Genomic DNA, 18,730 nt, shown 5'->3' on the forward strand with positions numbered 1-18,730 from the left:
TGAATGTTTGTGTGCCCCCAAACTTCAAATGCTGAAACCCAATCCCCAGTGTGATGGTATCTGAAGGCAAGGCCTTTGAGGGATGATTAGGTCACGAGGGTGGACCCCTCAGGAGTGGGATTAGTACCCTTATGAAAGAGGCCCCAGAGGGCTCCCTCCGCACTCCCACCACATGAGGAGGCAATAATATGGTCGCTCATCTATGAACCAGGCAGCAGGTCCTCAACAGACACCGAATCTGCTGGCACCTTGATCTTGGACTTCCAGCCTCCGGAACTGTGAGAAATACATGTTTATTGTTTAAACCACCCAGTCTATGGTATTTTTGTTACAGCAGCCAAACAAACTGGGACAACCAGTAATCAGAGGACAGCGCTGATGTAAATTCACACAGCCACGTTTTAGTGAGCTACCACGTGGCTAAGCTTCATCCAACTCAATTAGGCAATAATCTGTGACTCTCAACACGTCTGCTTACCTTCACCGTCTGTGTCTTCTCTGTTTAACACCACAGCACAGGAGTCTCCATTAATGACGTCCAGGAAGAAGTCTGCAGGGTTATTGTAGGGCTCACAGTGGTAACCTGCAAGAGAAGGTAACTCAGGTACACAAACGTGACAGTCTTGGGAAATAAAGACTCAGTGGGTGAGGGAGGCGTTGCTGGGAGAGACAGGATCTAACAATTTCTCCCTCTTTTCTTCTCTCTTCTCCCCTCACTAATTTACCGCTTCCTTTTAATCGCACAGTATTTCAACAGTTTTCTGACTCTTCACAAAACAGCACACTCCACACCAACCTTGGACTCTTAGCAAGTCTTCTGTTAGTGCTTGGTCCTTACGCATTACAATTCAGGAGACCTGAAACAGCTATCAATATGCTCTGGTGCTAATCAGAACTTCTTCAGAAATCTAGATATAAGTCCAAGAAAAAAAAAAAAGCTATAGAAGAACTAACGTTCCTTAAAGCCAGCTAAGGCAGAGCAGGACGGTGTTTGGGAGAGGCCTGGGGTATGTTCTGCTCTCCAAGTTCACCTGGGGACTGCTAGAATGCCAGTACCCACTTTAGCAATGATTGCTTTTGCCCCTATTAAACTCAGGTCCAAATGGGCCTCTGCTATGCTCCTGTAATTCCAATATAGAGAACAAATCACCAGAACATCATTCTCAAGAGAATGTGGCTGGCACAGCACAGCTGAATGCTTACCTTGACTTCTTGTGGCACTGTAATAGGGAAGAGCAAATCTGACTCCATATTGGATCTGTTTCTTTTACTTTAACCTTTGTATTCTATTGCTTCTGCTACAAGTTAAGAATGTTGCCTATAGCCTGAAATATTCAGGATAGCCCATTCTCAAGGGTCTGATCTTTAAAGGTAGAACACTTTTCCATTCATATAGAGATAAAAAGTTGCAGAACAGAGAATAACGTTTGTCTTGTTGGAGGTTTACAGGAACACCACGACCAGACCTACATGGACAGCTGCAAGAACAGAGGATTCCGACACTAAGAAGTTTTCAACAACCAGCCACACCCCCTTCCCTTTTAGTATAAAAGAAGCATGAATTCTAACATGGGGAAGATAGTTCTTTGGGACAGTTGTCCACCGCCTTCTCGGTCTGCTGGCTTTCCGAAAAAAGTCTCTATTCCTTGTCCCAACGACTCATCTCCTGCTATACCGGCCTGTCGTGCAGCAAACAGCATGAGCTCAGACTCAGAAGCAACACGATTATCTGAACTCAGCTTGGCCTGTAGTCTGATCCTTAGGTTCAGCCCCCCTAAACTCCCTAGACCCATGCAAGGCTTCTTAGTTTTAAATGATAGAGATTAAACCAAAACATTTTAAAATGTGGTTAGCAAATACTTAAAACTATATCTGAGTTCGTGGAGCATCATCTATAATCATATCCAAGGATCTCTAAGATGAAGCAGATTGCGTAAGTCACCAAAAAATGACATATTTCCATTTAAACAGAACCAGGCAGTCCAGAGCCATCAGAATGTTGGCCCATTGAAGTCAGATTTACGACTAGCCATTATATCGACAGGTAATTCACACACACGCTAAATCCGCAATCTAATGTTACTAGAAAATTAAGTAGCATCTCCACGAACCCCCAATCAAGGTAGATCAACATCCCATGTAAGGGAAAAACATGGTAAAGCCTAATCTCTATCATGGTCAAGAAGACAAATACTGTAGGGACATTAGGCCTTTCCAAGAATATTCAACTGACAGATAACTGGCTATGAGACCAATCTATGTATTGAACTGTTAGGGAAAGGTCACCAGAACTGAGAAGGAGAACAGATACAGACCCAGCAGAAATACACACACACTCACACTCACACACACACTCAAACAGGACAGAAAAAGATACCTAAACAACAAGCTGGCACTGCAGAGTGAAGAACTAGCACTAAACTAACTGAAGATGTTTCGGAGTAGTGGAAACCATGGTGTATCTACTCAAAGATGAAACAGCACTCCAGGTGACCCCTTTGTTCTCCTTTAGGATACTATTAATGAAGGATCTTACTTCATAAAGAAGTCAACCATACCAGTGGATGCAAAGTAACCCAAGGCCTCCTGAGCAGGCCCGTGGAACATTAATCTTCCTGAGGCCAACAAGGTAAGGCTATCAAACAACTTGAAGATGGAATAACGAGGCTGATGAATGGAGAAGATGATTGTCCGTCCTTGTTTAGACATCCTGAATTAAAAGTGAGGAGATAACGAGTCATTAAACATCTGAAACTTGCGTTTCTTGGCAACGTATTTTATTATTCCTGCCTTTAGATCATTTGTTCCTCTTCCAACTTGATTTTCTCTTACTAAATTCTCATCTCATATTATCTGTCTGATAGGTAGAGAATGTAAATTCAGTGCTTTCATGAAACACTACAGTTTCTAAAGGGTGTTCCATGGGTAGTCTAGAATCAATCAGAATATTAATTAAAAATACAGATCCCTGGGCTTCCCTGGTGGCGCAGTGGTTGAGAGTCCGCCTGCCGATGCAGGGGACACAGGTTCGTGCCCCGGTCCGGGAAGATCCCACATGCTGCGGAGCGGCTGCGCCCGTGAGCCATGGCCACTGAGCATGTGCATCCGGAGCCTGTGCTCCGCAATGGGAGAGGCCACAACAGTGAGAGGCCCACGTACCGCAAAAAAAAAAAAATACAGATCCCTGGACAGTCTACTCAGACCTATTGGGTCTATGGGACCCTATTTTTAACTAGCACCCAGGTAATTTGTAAGTACACTCAAGTTTTAAAACTTATTATGAACTAAATATTAAAACAATGGTCATATGCCCCATCCTCATTGATCATTTAAGACTTCTGGCTCTTTAGGAACTGGTTTTCATTCTTCTGCCCTAATAATACAATTAACATTACTGAGTACTGACTAGATCTTTGCTAAATACTTTATAGATGACCTCATCTAAATTTACACAATATTGTTATGAGGCAGTACCAATAATAATTATTACTGTTCTATATCAGATAAGGCTTAGAGAATTAAGCAATGGCTCCAAGTGTCACTGTTAGAAGGAGCAGGGCTGGGAGTTGATCCCTGGTCTAATACCATGGCCAAAAGACAGTAACTCCTATCTTTATACAGGAGTTACTACTTATGGGTAGAAGAAACAAAGGCCAAAATCACTATTCAAAATCTGGTATTATTGAAAACACTTTATGAGAAGAATCACATCAATTCAAGCATTTTCTAAGCACTTACTATATGCTAGCCAAGAAAGTTTGTTCTGCCTCAAAGATGACAGGCCAACAGACCAATCATTTCAATACAAAGTGGAATAGAAGTAGCTGAGGGTGCCCTCAAACGAGCTAATAAAACAGCCTCCTGACCAGACTGCTGCCACTCACCCTTGCCCAATTATACAGCCTTTTCTCCAGACAGTTGCCAGTCCTCCATTCTAAAACTCTCTGAAAGCTTCCCATGTCCCCTAGAGACATTAAAAACCATAGCTCTTATAGCAGCCTACAGTCTATATAATCTGCCACCCACTCAATTCCATCTCATGTCCCGTTCTAACTGTTATGGACTGAACTGTGTGTCCCCAAAATTCATGTTGAAGTCCTAACCCCCAGCACTTCAGAATATAACTGTATTTGGAGATAGGGTCTTTAAAGAGGTAATTTTGGTTAAATAAGGTCATGTGGGTGCCACAATCCAATAAGGACCAGTGTCCTTAAAGGAAGAGGAGACTGGGACACAGACACACCACGGGAAGATACAGTAAGGACACAGAGAGAAGACAGCTATCTACAAGCCAAGGAGAGAGGCCTCAGAAGAAACAATCCTGCCAACTCCCTGATCTTAGACATATAGCCTCCAAAAATTTGAAAAACTAAACTTCTGTTTTAAGCTAACCACCCAGTCTGCGGTACTAGGTTATGGCAGCTTGAGCAAAGTCATCAATAAGAGTCCCCACCCCTCCTGAGGTCACTGGGTTCCAAACACATCAGCAGGCACGCTCTGCCGCAGGGCCACAGCTGTTCCCTTCCACTAGAACTCTCTTCTCCCATATATCCAGGTCTCGCTCCCTTGCTCCCAACTCAAGCGTCACCTCGTTGAGGTCTTCCCTGACCATCCTATATGTGATACAGCACCTCTATCCCACCACAGCCATCTTTTGCTACTCTCTTAGCCTGCTTCATTTTTCATACAACACTTCCATTTGTTCATTGACTGTTTCCCTCCAACAAAGAAGGAAGAAATTTTTGTCTGTGGCACTTACTGCTGAGTCCCTTGCACCAAGAATAACACCTGGTACACAGTAGGTCACCATATATTGGATGAATGAAAGAATAATGTTCCCCTAGCGTTTACCTCTTCAGAAGCAAAAGGACAGCATTTGCCGTGCTGGAATCTAAGCCAGTTGTGGGCTCATCCAGGAACAAGATGGAGGGATCAGTAATAAGCTCCATTGCAATACTAGTCCTTTTTCTTTCTCCTCCAGACACACCACGGATAAACTGAGTTCCCACCTAAAGCACAGATATTATTGTTATTAACAATAAAACCCACAGCCATTATCGTTTGTTGAGCTCCCGACATGTATGTGACAACCCTATAAGAGGCACTTTATCTCATTATCCTCATTTATTCTGAACAGCAAATAAACGACTATGTGGGCAAAGAGGTAGGTTTCTCTTTAATTTGAAGAGTAAACTGAGGCTCAGGTCAGAGCTGGTAAGTGGCTAAGCCTGATATGAAACCCATGCTTTTAACAGTTCTATATGTTTCTCATCAAGCCATATATTTCATCTTAAGGCAGTTAAGCCAGAACACTAAGAAATATGGCCCTGACAGAGTGAAGCCACAGACCAAAACGGGAGCTGAAGACAGGAGTAGAAAAGCTGCTGAAAGCATCTATAATTTGTTAGTCTTTCTTACAGCCTCCTGACGCCCCCTTCCCTGCCCCCGCCCCACCCAAAGTCCTCAGTGCAGCTGGGCAGCTAGGAAAGTTCACTTTCTATCACACCACATTAGCATCTCTTAAATCACCATGAGGTTTACCAAATTGAGCCCTCCCGTACCCTAACTTGCCGCAGAATTCCCGGCTTATTCTTTCAGACAAATTCAGAAGGTAGACTATTCTACAGGGTAACTGGCTGGGCCTTTCAACTAGTCAGTGTCCCTGTGTGGTAGGGGACCAGAAAGGTTTTGGGGGAGAAAGGAGATAGGAAATAATCCTTATATTAAGAGTCTTCAAAGAGATAGTAAGTGCGTGCTGTTCATGCCCTTGACTGGACCCTCTAACAACTGAGCTGTGCCAGACATTCTGGAGGCGACATGGGGAAATGTGAGTGAATATGGCTCCACAGAGCTGAGATTAACACACCGTCAATTCTGTTAGTTGATAACGGTATTGTGGTAATGTAGGTAAATATCTTTTTTTTTAAGACGCATAATCAGTATTCAAGAGTGAAATGTCATGAAATTTACAACTTTCTTTAAAATACTTCAGAGAAAAGAAGCTGAAGTCATTATGGGAAAAGATTAACAACTGGGAAATCTAGGTAAATGTTATTAGTAATTGTGCCATTATATTAAGTATACTACAATCATATCATCACTATGTAACAGAGAAAAACAAACCTGACTCCATATTGAATCTACTCCTTTAGCGCTAACCTTTGTGCTCTGCTGCCCGTGCTTAGTCATGCTGGCTCTGCACCCTTTATGAAAGAATGTTGCCTAGAGCCTGAAATATACAGGATAGCCCATTGTCAAGGCTCTGACCTTTCAAGGTGTACCACTTTTCCATTTACATAGAGATAAAAAGTTACAGGGCAGAGAATAACATTTGTCTTGTTGGACGTTTATGGGAACATTGTGACCAGATCCACATGGACAGCTGCAAGAACAAAGGATTCCAACGGGAAGAAGTCTGCAACAGCAACCAACCAACCAACTCCCTCCCCTTTTAGTATAAAAGAAGCCTGAATTCTAACTTAGGTAAGATGGTTCTTTGGGACAAGAGTCCACCATCCTCTTGGTCTGCTGGCTTTCCAAATAAAGTCGCTATTCCTTGTCCCAACAACTCATCTCTCAATTTACTGATGTCACGCAGCAAGCTGTTCGAGCTTGGACTCCGTAACAACTGAGTAATCAGACTATACTCTCTACATTTGTTATGCTTAAAATTTCATAAAAAGTAAAAAAATTTAAATGAAGTACTTCAATGAATTAGATAAATACATTCTAAGTCAACAACTCCCTTCAGCTTATTTTTCTCTGGAAATCCACGCAAGGAACTTAGGGCGATAACTGCCTGTTGGTAGAGAACTTTTACCTAAGGGTAAAGAATGGTAAATACCTTATTGGGAAGAAAATCAAGCAATAAGCAGAGCTATAACACAAAGGAAAACCCAGTCGCTTACAGGAAGAATTTAGTGGAAACTGGTGGCATCTCAGAGTTATTTTTCCAAACAAACTACAGCAAAATATGTCAGAAAGTATCGTATGAAAGAGCAGCCAGCAGGATACCCCCATTCTTTGTTACGTCTACGTAAAGGATATCACGGGGGGACTAGACTAGGGCCATCACAATCTAAAAAGCTCATCTTCACGGAAAGCTTCAGGTGTTTTCCCAGCAAAGCTTTCATACCTAGTCACCGACTGTAAAGTTCACTCGTTCATTTCATTTCTTCTTCTCGATCCTGTATAACCCACAAAGGGAGTTACTTTTCTCTCTTGCCCACGACTTTTATCTCAAAAATCTAAAAGAGCCCAGCACATACCAGTCTGTAAGTAAATATTGGCAGAAGAAAGGGGGAGGGACAGTGAGGGAGGGAGGGAGGAAGGGAAGCCAAAAGTGCCAAAAGAAAGGCTCTAGAAAAACAACTTGGATGCCACACAAATTAGAAATAAACCCTAATTTGACTGGATATAACTCTGGAAGCCAAACTGCAGCAAAGTGAAACATACAGAGCAGGAACCCTTGGATTTTCATCATGTACCAATTCCAGAAATGTACCTCTCAAAGGCAATGGAACAAAGTCCCCTGGAGGAACAGAAGAAGGACAGCTAAAAGGGGAAAAGAAAATAGGAAGAAGGAAAGTTAGCGTGAAGACATGGAATGAGACGTGACAAACAATCAGGGTGGGAGAAGACCGAGGGCTGTAATCACACAGAAAGGGCCATGTGTTCTTTGCAAAGAACACTTCCACATACTGGACCACACGGCCACACTTCATTTCCAGGATTCAATCATTTTTAGGTTTTTTAACCTGGTTAACTTCCATCTTCATATCAAGTAAGTAGTCACTTTTCTCATGGTTACAGAAAGCAGCCACTCTTTACTATACATGTTACAGAAAACTTCTGAACAAGTTATACTATCCACACAGGTGAGTCCGATTTGCGGGCTACGACACATTTTCCACATTACCTTGGAATCTGCCACTTTATCCAGACCTAACTCTTGAATGACCATGTTAATCCGTTCATTTTTTTCATGATTTGTCATAGTTGTTGGAAGCCGAAGAGCTGCTGAGAACTGTAAATTTTCTCTCACTGTCAGAGTTCCCATCACGACATCATCCTTAAAGCAAAATGGCGTTTTAACAAGACATAGCAGGTCTTTTCTAATACCCTCACTCTTTGGTATATGTAACTTACCCACAAAAATAACATACCCAAGGAAAGTTCTAGCTAATAATGAATTATACTTGCAATTATACAAGTTACAACTAACTCCATATAACAGCTGCAAAGCCTGATGAAATCATTTTCATTCCCTACCTGTACACCCAAAGAGAACACAGGTAATTGTGATCATTACTAGCAAACATTTCTACACTGCTTGATACCAGGATTTGCCAAAACACTGTTCTAAGCTAGGTGAAGGAGAGAGGTGAAGGTAAAGGAAAAAAGTAGAACAGCAATGTTTTTTAGAAATGATATGATAACAAGAATTGATATCATTGCCCTCACAAGGATCATATTCCAGATTCTCCCTGACTTTTCATTTAACACTGTCCTGAATTTTACAGGAGATCATGAAAAGCTGGTGTGAAGAGAAGTTGTTTCTACGAGTATGTCCCGTAGTCAACTGGAAGCACACTCAACCATTAGCCAAGGCACTTGCCAATACAGAAACAGAAGAAATCTAAAATGCAAATCCACAAATACTTACTTGTACCACGTAACCTGAGTTACATTTAAAATTGGCAGGTCGAGGTGCTCCGTTGATCAAAACATCTCCAGATAACCCATGTGGATCCTTCCTTGCAGCTAAGACATCTAACAACCTATAAAAAGACATATGTTATCGTTATTTATTCCCTCCAACTCAGGCTTTACCTCTCAGCTAATCTGAATCCAAATTTTGCTCAAGTTCGAAAATTAACTGACCAAGAAGTTATATGGTTCAACTAAACATATAGCTATATTTTGAATCTCACCTTCCTTCTTTTTTACTATATGCTACAATAAAGCCCAAAACCATGAAAGCAAAGCACTGCTGGCTGATCCAGCACAGACTACCCAAACTGCCCTCCAGGCTGTCTGACCTCTGGCGTGCCAAGGCAGGTAACGTGCTCCTTTGTCTAAGACACAAGCCTTCACTGATGTCTTTGGCTCCATGTCCCGACTTTCAATTGTATCCCCTTCCTTTTCCTCTCCATAGCTCAACTCATAGCTGACAGCTATATGCCAATCACCTTATCATGTCCTCTTAGTAAAGCTGACCTAGTAAGACCTTCCTGGCCCTTAGGACAGAACCCCAAACTAGCACAACTGCACATTATCCACAGCAACTAGAACCAGACAAGACATGCAGAAAATGTTCAAGAAATACCTGCTCACATAAGAGTGATCTTTAAAAGCACACTAAAACTGGAGGTGGGGGGCTTCCCTGGTGGTGCAGTGGTTAAGAATCCGTCTGCCAATGCAGGGGACAAGGGTTTGAGCCCTGGTCCGGGAAGATCCCACATGCCGTGGAGCAACTAAGCCTGTGTGCCACAGCTACTGAGCCTGCGCTCTAGAGCCCGCGAGCCACAACTACTGAGCCCGCGAGCCACAACTACTGAAGCCCGCGTGCCTAGAGCCCGTGCTCTGCAACAAAAGAAGCTACTGCAATGAGAAGCCCGCACACCGCCATGAAGAGTAGCCCCGGCTCGATGCAACTAGAGAAAGCCCGAGCACAGCAACGAAGACCCAACGTAGCCAAAAATAAATAAATAAAATTAAAAAAGAAAAGAATAGGTGGAGGAGATTTAAGAGGTACAAATCTCCAGTTATAAAATAAATAAGCCATGGGGATGTAACATACAGCATAAGGAACAGGGCCAATAATATTGTAATAACTTTATATGGGGACAGATGTCTAGACTTATCATGGTGATCATTCATAAGGAATGCAAACGTCAAATGTCGAAAAGGATTAATCTCCAAAATTTACAAGCAGCTCATGCAGATCAATACCAAAAAAACAAACAACCCAATCCAAAAATGGGCAGAAGACGTAAATAGACATTTCTCCAAAGAAGATATACAGATTGCCAACAAACACATGAAAGAATGCTCAACATCATTAATCATCAGAGAAATGCAAATCAAAAGTACAATGAGATATCATCTCACACCAGTCAGAATGGCCATCATCAAAAAATCTACAAACAATAAATGCTGGAGAGGGTGTGGAGAAAAGGGAACACTCTTGCACTGCTGGTGGGAATGTGAACTGGTACAGCCACTGTGGAGAACAGTATGGAGGTTCCTTAAAAAACTACAGATAGAACTACCATATGACCCAGCAATCCCACTACTGGGCATATACCCTGAGAAAACCATAATTCAAAAAGAGTCATGTACCACAATGTTCATTGCAGCTCTATTTACAATAGCCAGGAGATGGAAACAACCTAAGTGTCCATCATCAGATGAATGGATAAAGAAGATGTGGCACATATATACAATGGAATATTACTCAGCCATAAAAAGAAACGAAATTGAGTTATTTGTAGTGAGGTGGATGAACCTAGAGTCTGTCATACAGAGTGAAGTAAGTCAGAAAGAGAAAGACTAATACTGGATGCTAACAGATATATATGGAATTTTAAAAAAAAATGTCATGAAGAACCTAGGGGTAAGACAGGAATAAAGACACAGACCTACTAGAGAATGGACTTGAGGATATGGGGAGGGGAAAGGGTAAGCTGGGATGAAGTGAGAGAGTGGCATGGACATATATACACTACCAAATGTAAAGTAGATAGCTAGTGGGAAGCAGCCGCATAGCACAGTGAGATCAGCTCGGTGCTTTGTGACCACCTAGAGGGGTGGGATAGGGAGGGTGGGAGGGAGGGAGATGCAAGGGGGAAGAGATATGGGGATATATGTATATGTATAACTGATTCACTTTGTTATAAAGCAGAAACTAACACACCATTGTAAAGCAATTATACTCCAATAAAGATGTAAAAAAACCACTATGTAGTACACCTGAAACTGACATAATATTTATGGCAACCATAATCCAATTTATTAAAAACCACACACTAAAACTACAAAGAAAAATCTTACTTATACTGTTATACTCACGAAGATTTGCCTCCACCTGTGGGTCCCAGAATGGCATTGAGACCAGGTTTCATGATCCCACTGTAAATACAGAAAGATATCAAGTTATTGGACCACTTTACAACCAGTTCTATTAATTTAGGGTTTGCATTTAATACACTCAATGAAGGCTGATAAAATTATAGACAGGGGAAAAAAAACCCCACAAATCAACCGTTAAAGGAAAAAGAAACCGAAACGTCGATTAACAAAAATCTTGCACACAAAGAATGTTAACCACAAGTCAGGACTTATAAGAAAAATGACTTGGGTCCCTCTAAATTCCCCTCCCTTATTCTCCACACTGGTTCCCTGATGTAACTGACTCTGGTGAAGCATCTCTGCTACACTTACTCCTCTTTCACGGTGTAAAGTGCATTAACAAGTTCTGAGTGACACCAGATGACTAGTATCTTCATGTCACCTGACTTGCTACCTCGGTCTACACAGTTAGTAAGTCAATGGACTTCTAGAATCACCAGTAGAAGTGTTCTCACTGTACAAATCTAGTCAGACAAAGAAACAGTATATCTGAAATAGAAATTCAATGGCTGGAATAAAGCACCTCAGGGGGTTAAAAAGAAAATATCACCAAGTCTTACCCCTCACAAAATTCTTAATCAAATTAGAAAAGTAAAACATACACTCTCAAGATATATCGTCTTCTTCCTTGTAAAGTATGAGATAAGTGGACTGGAAAATTCTCCGTTTAGAAGTGGTAGATGCCACTTTCTAAAGGAGACAACCTTTAAGGATATATAGACATGGTGTACACACAGCACGCTTCCAAACAGACTAAGCAGATGTTGGAGGGTGGTGAAAATTCAGATAGAAAGCAGAAGGGCTGGGCTTCCCTGGTGGCGCAGTGCTTGAGAGTCCGCCTGCCGATGCAGGGGACACGGGTTCGTGCCCCGGTCCGGGAAGATCCCACATGCCGCGGAGCGGCTGGGCCCGTGAGCCATGGCCGCTGAGCCTGCGCGTCCGGAGCCTGTGCTCCGCAACGGGAGAGGCCACAGCAGTGAGAGGCCTGCATACCGCAAAAATAAAGTAAAATAAAATAAGAAAGCAGAAGGTAGAAAAAATTAAGGCAGTTTTGACTGTGTTGAGTCTCAAGAAGAAAGCAAATACTTATCCTAACGGTAGCCAGTAGAATGACTAAGGAGGATGGACTGGAGAAAGGAAAATTAAGGGCAAGGCCTCCGCAGTTATGTAGGCGTGATGAAATAGAGGCCTGAAAAGCCCTTTCAAAACCCTGGTGACTAAATCCAATCTCTCTTTGGAACTGGTAGGTAAATCAAAATTTATTCCACAGAGAAAATGGTATCTATTCCAAGTGGATGGTCCAAAGCCAAAGGCTATTCCATTCCCAGATCATGATTTTCACAGACGCCAATTCTATGATTACACAATTGTTGTAAGTGATGAACTTTACAAAGTACCCCCGGTGCTTCCATCCAGGAGGACCTCAGCACTTACTGACTATTGTGTTTGCATCATCACAACTGTGAAATGGCTGCTGCTAGGGTGACATGTACCTTTCGCGTTGCTCATTAGCTGAAACACTGAACAAAAATAAATGAATTAGGTAAACCAGGAACAAGGTGTAAAACAGAAAAATCTCTTATTCTTTCAGTGACTTTCCCCACAGATGTAAAAAAGACATGCTAATGGCTGGGTGAACTTTCAAGATGCATCTATCAATAGCTCTTGATGCACTTTCTTTATCAGTAGCTATCTAGTAACAGCTTCTAAAATCACGAGATACAAGCTTGTTATTCACTAAAACTCTGCTGTCAGAAAACCTTTCCAGGTTTTAGAAATATCTCCTCAAATCGAGACCAAGCAATCCGAAATAACTAATCCCAAACTGAATGTAAACGTTCTAAGACAAAGAATTTTACAGGTCCCTCAGTTGGGTTTACTTTGGCACTAAGCCCTAGCATGACAGAAAACGACAGCAGTGTAGAATTACAGCTGCAACAGTTCCAGTTTGGAGCAGCGGCTAATTCTCCCTTCATTCATTAAACACAGTTATCTCATGTCTACTATGTATAACAAGATTACTCTTCTAGGACATGAGACTGAGCTGAGAATAAAACGAAGTCCTAGCCCTTGTGGAATTTACATTCAAGACCAGGGATCAGCAAACGACAGCTGGTCACCTGTCTTCTGTTTTCATAAACAAAGTCTTACTGGAACAGAGCTATACTCCTTCATTTGCGTTATTGTCTGTGGCTGCTTTCATGCTACAACGACAGGGATGAGTAGTTGTACCACAGATGGATGGCCCATAAAGCTGAAGATATCTACCATCAGGCCAGGCCCTTCACAGAAAAAGCAGTCGATGGTCTACAATTCCCTTGTCTCCCCACCCTACCCCCCGTCCTACTATCATCCCTCAAAGCCGATTTCCCACCCTTATACACTGCTTTATAGCATTTACACGCAGCAAAGTCCCCCTCGCTAGACTGTAAAACCCTGCCAACAAGAGTTATGTCATCTTGTGTTAAGCCTCCGTCCAAAAGTATGTAGCACAGGGGTCTACAAGGGAAGACCCCTGAATACTGGACACACGAAGTGAAACCTAGCTAAAGGAGTCACATCACAAGTATTACTTTTTTAGTGGATAATGATTCATCCTTTGGTCTCCGTTTATAAAGGAGCAGTCAATGCCATTCCCAATGCTTGGAGGATGGCCTCTCCCTACCCTACCCTACTGTCCCCTACACACACACACTCGTGCACACAATCTTCACCTTCTCTCTCCCCACACCCCTGAATCTCTGATTTAGGGTTAGGGATGTCCACTGTGTCTCCTAACCCTTCTATCACAGTAGAATGACACAGCGAGGTACTCTAGTTGTCTGAATCCCCCATTAGACTAGACGGTTTCTCAGGACAGAGGCCATATCTGTGTCACTAGCATCTTGCACAAGGTCAAGCACCCCATAGGCACTGGACAATTGTTGAATAAGTGAGTCTCAACATTTCCATAAATGACAATTACTTATAGGAAAACCAAAAGAAATGTTTTCAGTAAAAACAAATGTTAAGAAGTAGGAAAAGTGTATGGAAAATAGGTACAGTCTGACTAGAAAGAAAACTTAGTGACATTCCCTACTCGTTATTTTACGTTCAAATACGTCCATCATTTCTATTAGACTTCCGCTTCCCTTCTTAGTGCGAAGGTGATGAAAGTGGGTAGAGGTGCAGCAATGCCAGCACCCAAGAACACAGGCTGCAAAGGGAGGTAGGAGGAGGAGAGGAAACAGGTGGAAGGGCAGGAGACTGCGTACACTGAGGAATAAGAAGACTGATTGAGGAAACCAATGAGTACATTAAAGACAACGAGAACCAGGTTCTTTACTTTTTGAGAAGATGTTTTACAAACACGGAAATGTGGAAAGAACCTTGGAGTGTTAGATATAAATTGGAGGACGTATTAATGAGAAGTCATGGGTTTTCATCTACATACACAGATACAGAAAGTTTTAGATACGTGTATAAGCACACATGTGTGTATATTGAAACATACATATAGTCAGTACCTACCTAGGTCTGTCCACCGAGAAAGCCTAGAAGCTATAAGATCCTAATAGCAACAAACATTCCCAACACCCAGATCTTGGTTTGTAAATACCATCCTCCACACAAAGGAACATCAGCTGATCCCAGGTCTGACGCAGGGTGAGTACACAGTGAGTCCAAAAATTCTTGCTGTGCCGACAAAATATTCAAAGAATGAGAGTATGTGTCAAAAGAATGAGTTAAAACACAAAACAAAATACAGAACCTATCTTGAAAGTCTCCCACTGACCAAGTCAGGAACAAGAGAAAGATCAAGATGAATAATGACAGGACTTCCCTGGTGGCGCAGTGGTTAAGAATCCTCCTGGCAATGCACGGGACACGGGTTCGAGCCCTGGTCCGGGAAGATCCCACATGCCACGGAGCAACTAAGCCCGTGCGCCACAACTCCTGAGCCTGCGCTCTAGAGCCCGCGAGCCACAACTACTGAAGCCCGCGTGCCTAGAGCCCGTGCTCCACAACAAGGGAAGCCACCGCAATGAGAATCCCATGCACCGCAACGAAGAGTAGCCCCTGCTCGCCACAACTAGAGAAAGCCTGTGTGCGGTAATGAAGACCCAACGCAGCCAAAAATAAATAAATAAAATAAAATAAGTTTAAGAAAAAAAGATAAATAATGACAGTAATCCACTACTGTTGAAGGCTATTGAATAAAATACAAATCCATGGGTCTATACTGATATAAATAAATGAACACAGAGATGATGAATAAAGTTTTTCCTTTTATTAGCATGCAAACTAATACATATAGAAGAGATGGATGAAAACAGAAAATCACCTTCTGGTAAATAGTGAACAACTAACTACCAGATCAGATTGTTCCTGCTGATTCAGGCAGGGCTCATCAATGGCAGCTCAAGCTGGTCAGTTGAAGTTTAATGAGAAATGGGATTTCGGAATAATGTCATAGTATCTCTCCTCTCAATGTTTATCACTTACAAAGGGGAAAATGGTGCCATTATGGCAAAGAAGCCTGGTAGACACCAACATGACCAGGTGACCGAGATTAGGGGGTGGGACAGAAATAAGCCAGCTTGGATGAGACTGCAGAGACACCATGTGACGATCAGCCAGCTCTGTGCAGAGCATGGCCGACCAAGGGCTCACAGGACCCACCACCGCACTCATCACGAAGCTACACTTCCCCTGAGCTGCTCCCAGACAATGACTGAGTGGCTATGTAAGAGAGGGTCCCTATTTCTAGACAATAGGCACTGGAGGAGTCAGGAATACTGGAGCACCGTACGGACAGCTGGCTCTCACCTGGTTCAGAAAAACGTTGACGACAATGGGTATATAAAGCAACAGAGTGATGAACAAATGCAGTGAAATGTTGACAGGTGAATGGGTTAGGTTCCTGCAAGGCTTACATCTGAAATTATCTCACGATAAATTATTAATTAAAAAAATCCCCAAAGAGTATAATGAGTTTCCCTGAAGAGGTCAAGATATCCACACATCTACTGGAATGGATCATTTTTTCTATAAATCTTCAGCTTTGGTGAGAAAAAGTTCAACTGCTGGGTATGGAGACAAACGAAGCATAACAGGAAGTTTTTATAAGGGAGCAAAACCTCGCCCTTATGAATTCTCAGAGTCAGATTTTGTTCTAGCTTCTTCCCCCATAGAGGGAAATGAGATGCTACATTCATTCTACAAATGAGATTATAAAATGTCCAAAGGAAAAACAAAAATCAAGATTCTCATCAGCTTTTCTGGAATACAGTTACTATTTTTTAAAAATAATTAACAATTTATGAGCATTTGTTTGTTTTTGGCCACACTGCTCATCACGCAGGATCTTAATTCCCCGACCAGGGACCGAACCCGAAACCCCTGCGGTGGAAGCACAGAGTCTTGACCACTGGACCACCAGGGAAACCCCACAGTTATTATTTTGAATGCTGATGGCGTTATCAAACATGAATCAAAAAGAAGACAGGGCTTCCCTGGTGGCGCAGTGGTTAAGAATCCGCCTGCCAATGCAAGGGACACGGGTTCGAGTCCTGGTCTGGGAAGATTCCCACATGCTGCGGAGCAACTAAGCCCGTGAGCCATAACTATTGAGCCTGCACTCTAGAGCCCATGCGTCACAACTACTGAGCCTGTTCTCTAGAGCCCGTGAGCCACAACTACTGAAGCCCGTGTGCCTAGAGCCCATGCTCCACAACAAGAGAAGCCACCGCGGTGAGCAGCCCGCGCACCATAACAAAGAGTAGCCCCCGCGCAGCAATGAAGACCCAACACAGCCAAAAATTAATTAATTAATTAATTAATTTTAAAAAAAAAAGATAAATGAGAGCACCCTTTTCCCCATCCCAGAAACTCTACTTAGTTGAAGCCTGCAGATGGGGGAAAAGATAAGAAACATTACTGCCTAAATAAGAAATGTGAGTAAGCAAGAAAAACGACCCCTGGTATCCTTTTAACTGTAAAATTTGAAAGGATTACAAGATTTGACTGAGTTTTTATGAACCTAGGAATGCATGTAAGGGTGAACTCATCTGTTGCTGAAACACACACCACTGAATCATAAAAACATTACGAAGCCTTGAGCAGATGACACTGTTACTGTATCAAGTTACTAATTACTAGCTTTAAAACATAAGCAAGGTAAACGAACCCTCGAGCAGCACATATTTTAAATTTATTCAACCTGCACATACTCAAATCGTCTGTTACCTTCCACTTATCAGCACAAAATCTGAAGTGACCAGCATTTTTCTTGATTAGTATGCTCCACAAAAAACCTGTCAGCTTTTCAGAAAGGTCAGTTGACTCCAGTCTAGGCATGTGGCAAAAGATAAAAGCTTTTCGTCTACCATTCCTCACCTTATTCTCATACTCAGGGTTTCTTTACGCAAGAAAGCATCAAGGAAGCAGGCATGACGGTCTGTTACTGCATGGAGAAAATACTATCTAGTTCTGCACAGCACCTGGCTTCCAGCAACCCAGTCTCAGATCCCCATTGTTTCTTCCCCACCCACATCCAAAAATTTTCTCCCCTATTTGTCATCTCCCAGCCCTCTGGAAGCAGCTGGCTGCCAGTAACAGAAAAGACCACAGTCCCATATAATGCATGTAGATGATATGAGAAATGGCTGATTCCATATAGGTTTGTAGCCATACCTGGCCAAAGGGCTCTTATAAAACCACTCCTCCAGGCTTGGAAAGCCGAAAAAGTTGCTTCCTTTGTCTAGGAATAATTATTTCCCCAATTAAACAAAAAAATTAACAAAACACATAGGCCACGCTACCTAAGCAAACCTAGATTCACTCCCTACTCCACAGAGAGGTAGAATCCAGCTCAATTCTCTGGAAATCAGAAAAACATGAAAACCCTAAAGGCTATAATATATGAAAGAGAGATACCTGGGACCCAGTAGATTCTATCTGAATGCCCATTTCTCCCCTCACTCTACAGCCCACTCCACCACCACGTGATGAATTAGTTACTGGATGAGGAGAACAAAAATCATAGTTTTATGCTGACTTGGATTCTAAAATATAAATAAGTGTATTAATTTGGATCCTAAATTCTCTTATCACTTTGGACTTCAACAGCATAACTTAAGCTAAGCTATAGTTGTCTCACATTTACATACACCTAACATGTGATCCAACTGTTTCACTAATGAAACAGCCAAATGAAATGAAAGCATGTGTCCGTATATCTGTATAGACTTGTACACCTTTATCTGCGATAAGCAAAACCTGCCAGGTTCACTGCATGTCAATGGACCTATTTAAATAAAAGTTCATGCACATACTTGATATTCTTTAGTATTTCTTTCTCAACTGTTTTCCGACGAAGTAGAAAGCCACTCTTCACTGTTACTCGATAGCAGATGTTATGAAAACTTAACACAGCTCCTCCAGTAAACGTCTTCAGGTCATTGGAGGTTGTCTCCGGGATGCAATTGGTGTTTCTTTTGGACATTGGGACAGAAACTTGGTAACTCCTGGAAGACATCTGGAGTGTTTCTGCCTCTCTGGAGAGGGAAAAGCAACAGTAAGTTGACAGTAAATGAGACGGTAAACAGTAGTTAAG

At 42.3% G+C, this 18,730-nt stretch overlaps 1 protein-coding gene across 6 annotated transcripts in view; it reads right to left on the reverse strand.

The window, feature by feature from the left end:
• Positions 1-18,730, reverse strand: part of ABCG2 (ATP binding cassette subfamily G member 2 (JR blood group)) — a 124,231-nt gene that overhangs the window by 19,447 nt on the left and 86,054 nt on the right. For all 6 annotated transcript variants that reach the window (XM_060011966.1, XM_060011967.1, XM_060011964.1 and 3 more), the window contains exons 2-8: positions 18,450-18,671; positions 11,074-11,133; positions 8,666-8,780; positions 7,919-8,071; positions 4,852-5,009; positions 2,559-2,710; positions 479-583 (exon numbers count right to left, since the gene is read on the reverse strand). In XM_060011966.1, coding sequence (XP_059867949.1) covers positions 479-583; positions 2,559-2,710; positions 4,852-5,009; positions 7,919-8,071; positions 8,666-8,780; positions 11,074-11,133; positions 18,450-18,652 — 946 coding nt within the window. In that variant the 5' untranslated portion in view covers positions 18,653-18,671. The remainder of the gene's footprint in view (positions 1-478; positions 584-2,558; positions 2,711-4,851; positions 5,010-7,918; positions 8,072-8,665; positions 8,781-11,073; positions 11,134-18,449; positions 18,672-18,730) is intronic.

The sequence above is a fragment of the Delphinus delphis genome, chromosome 5 (assembly GCF_949987515.2).
Source record: "Delphinus delphis chromosome 5, mDelDel1.2, whole genome shotgun sequence".
NCBI lineage: Eukaryota > Metazoa > Chordata > Mammalia > Artiodactyla > Delphinidae > Delphinus > Delphinus delphis.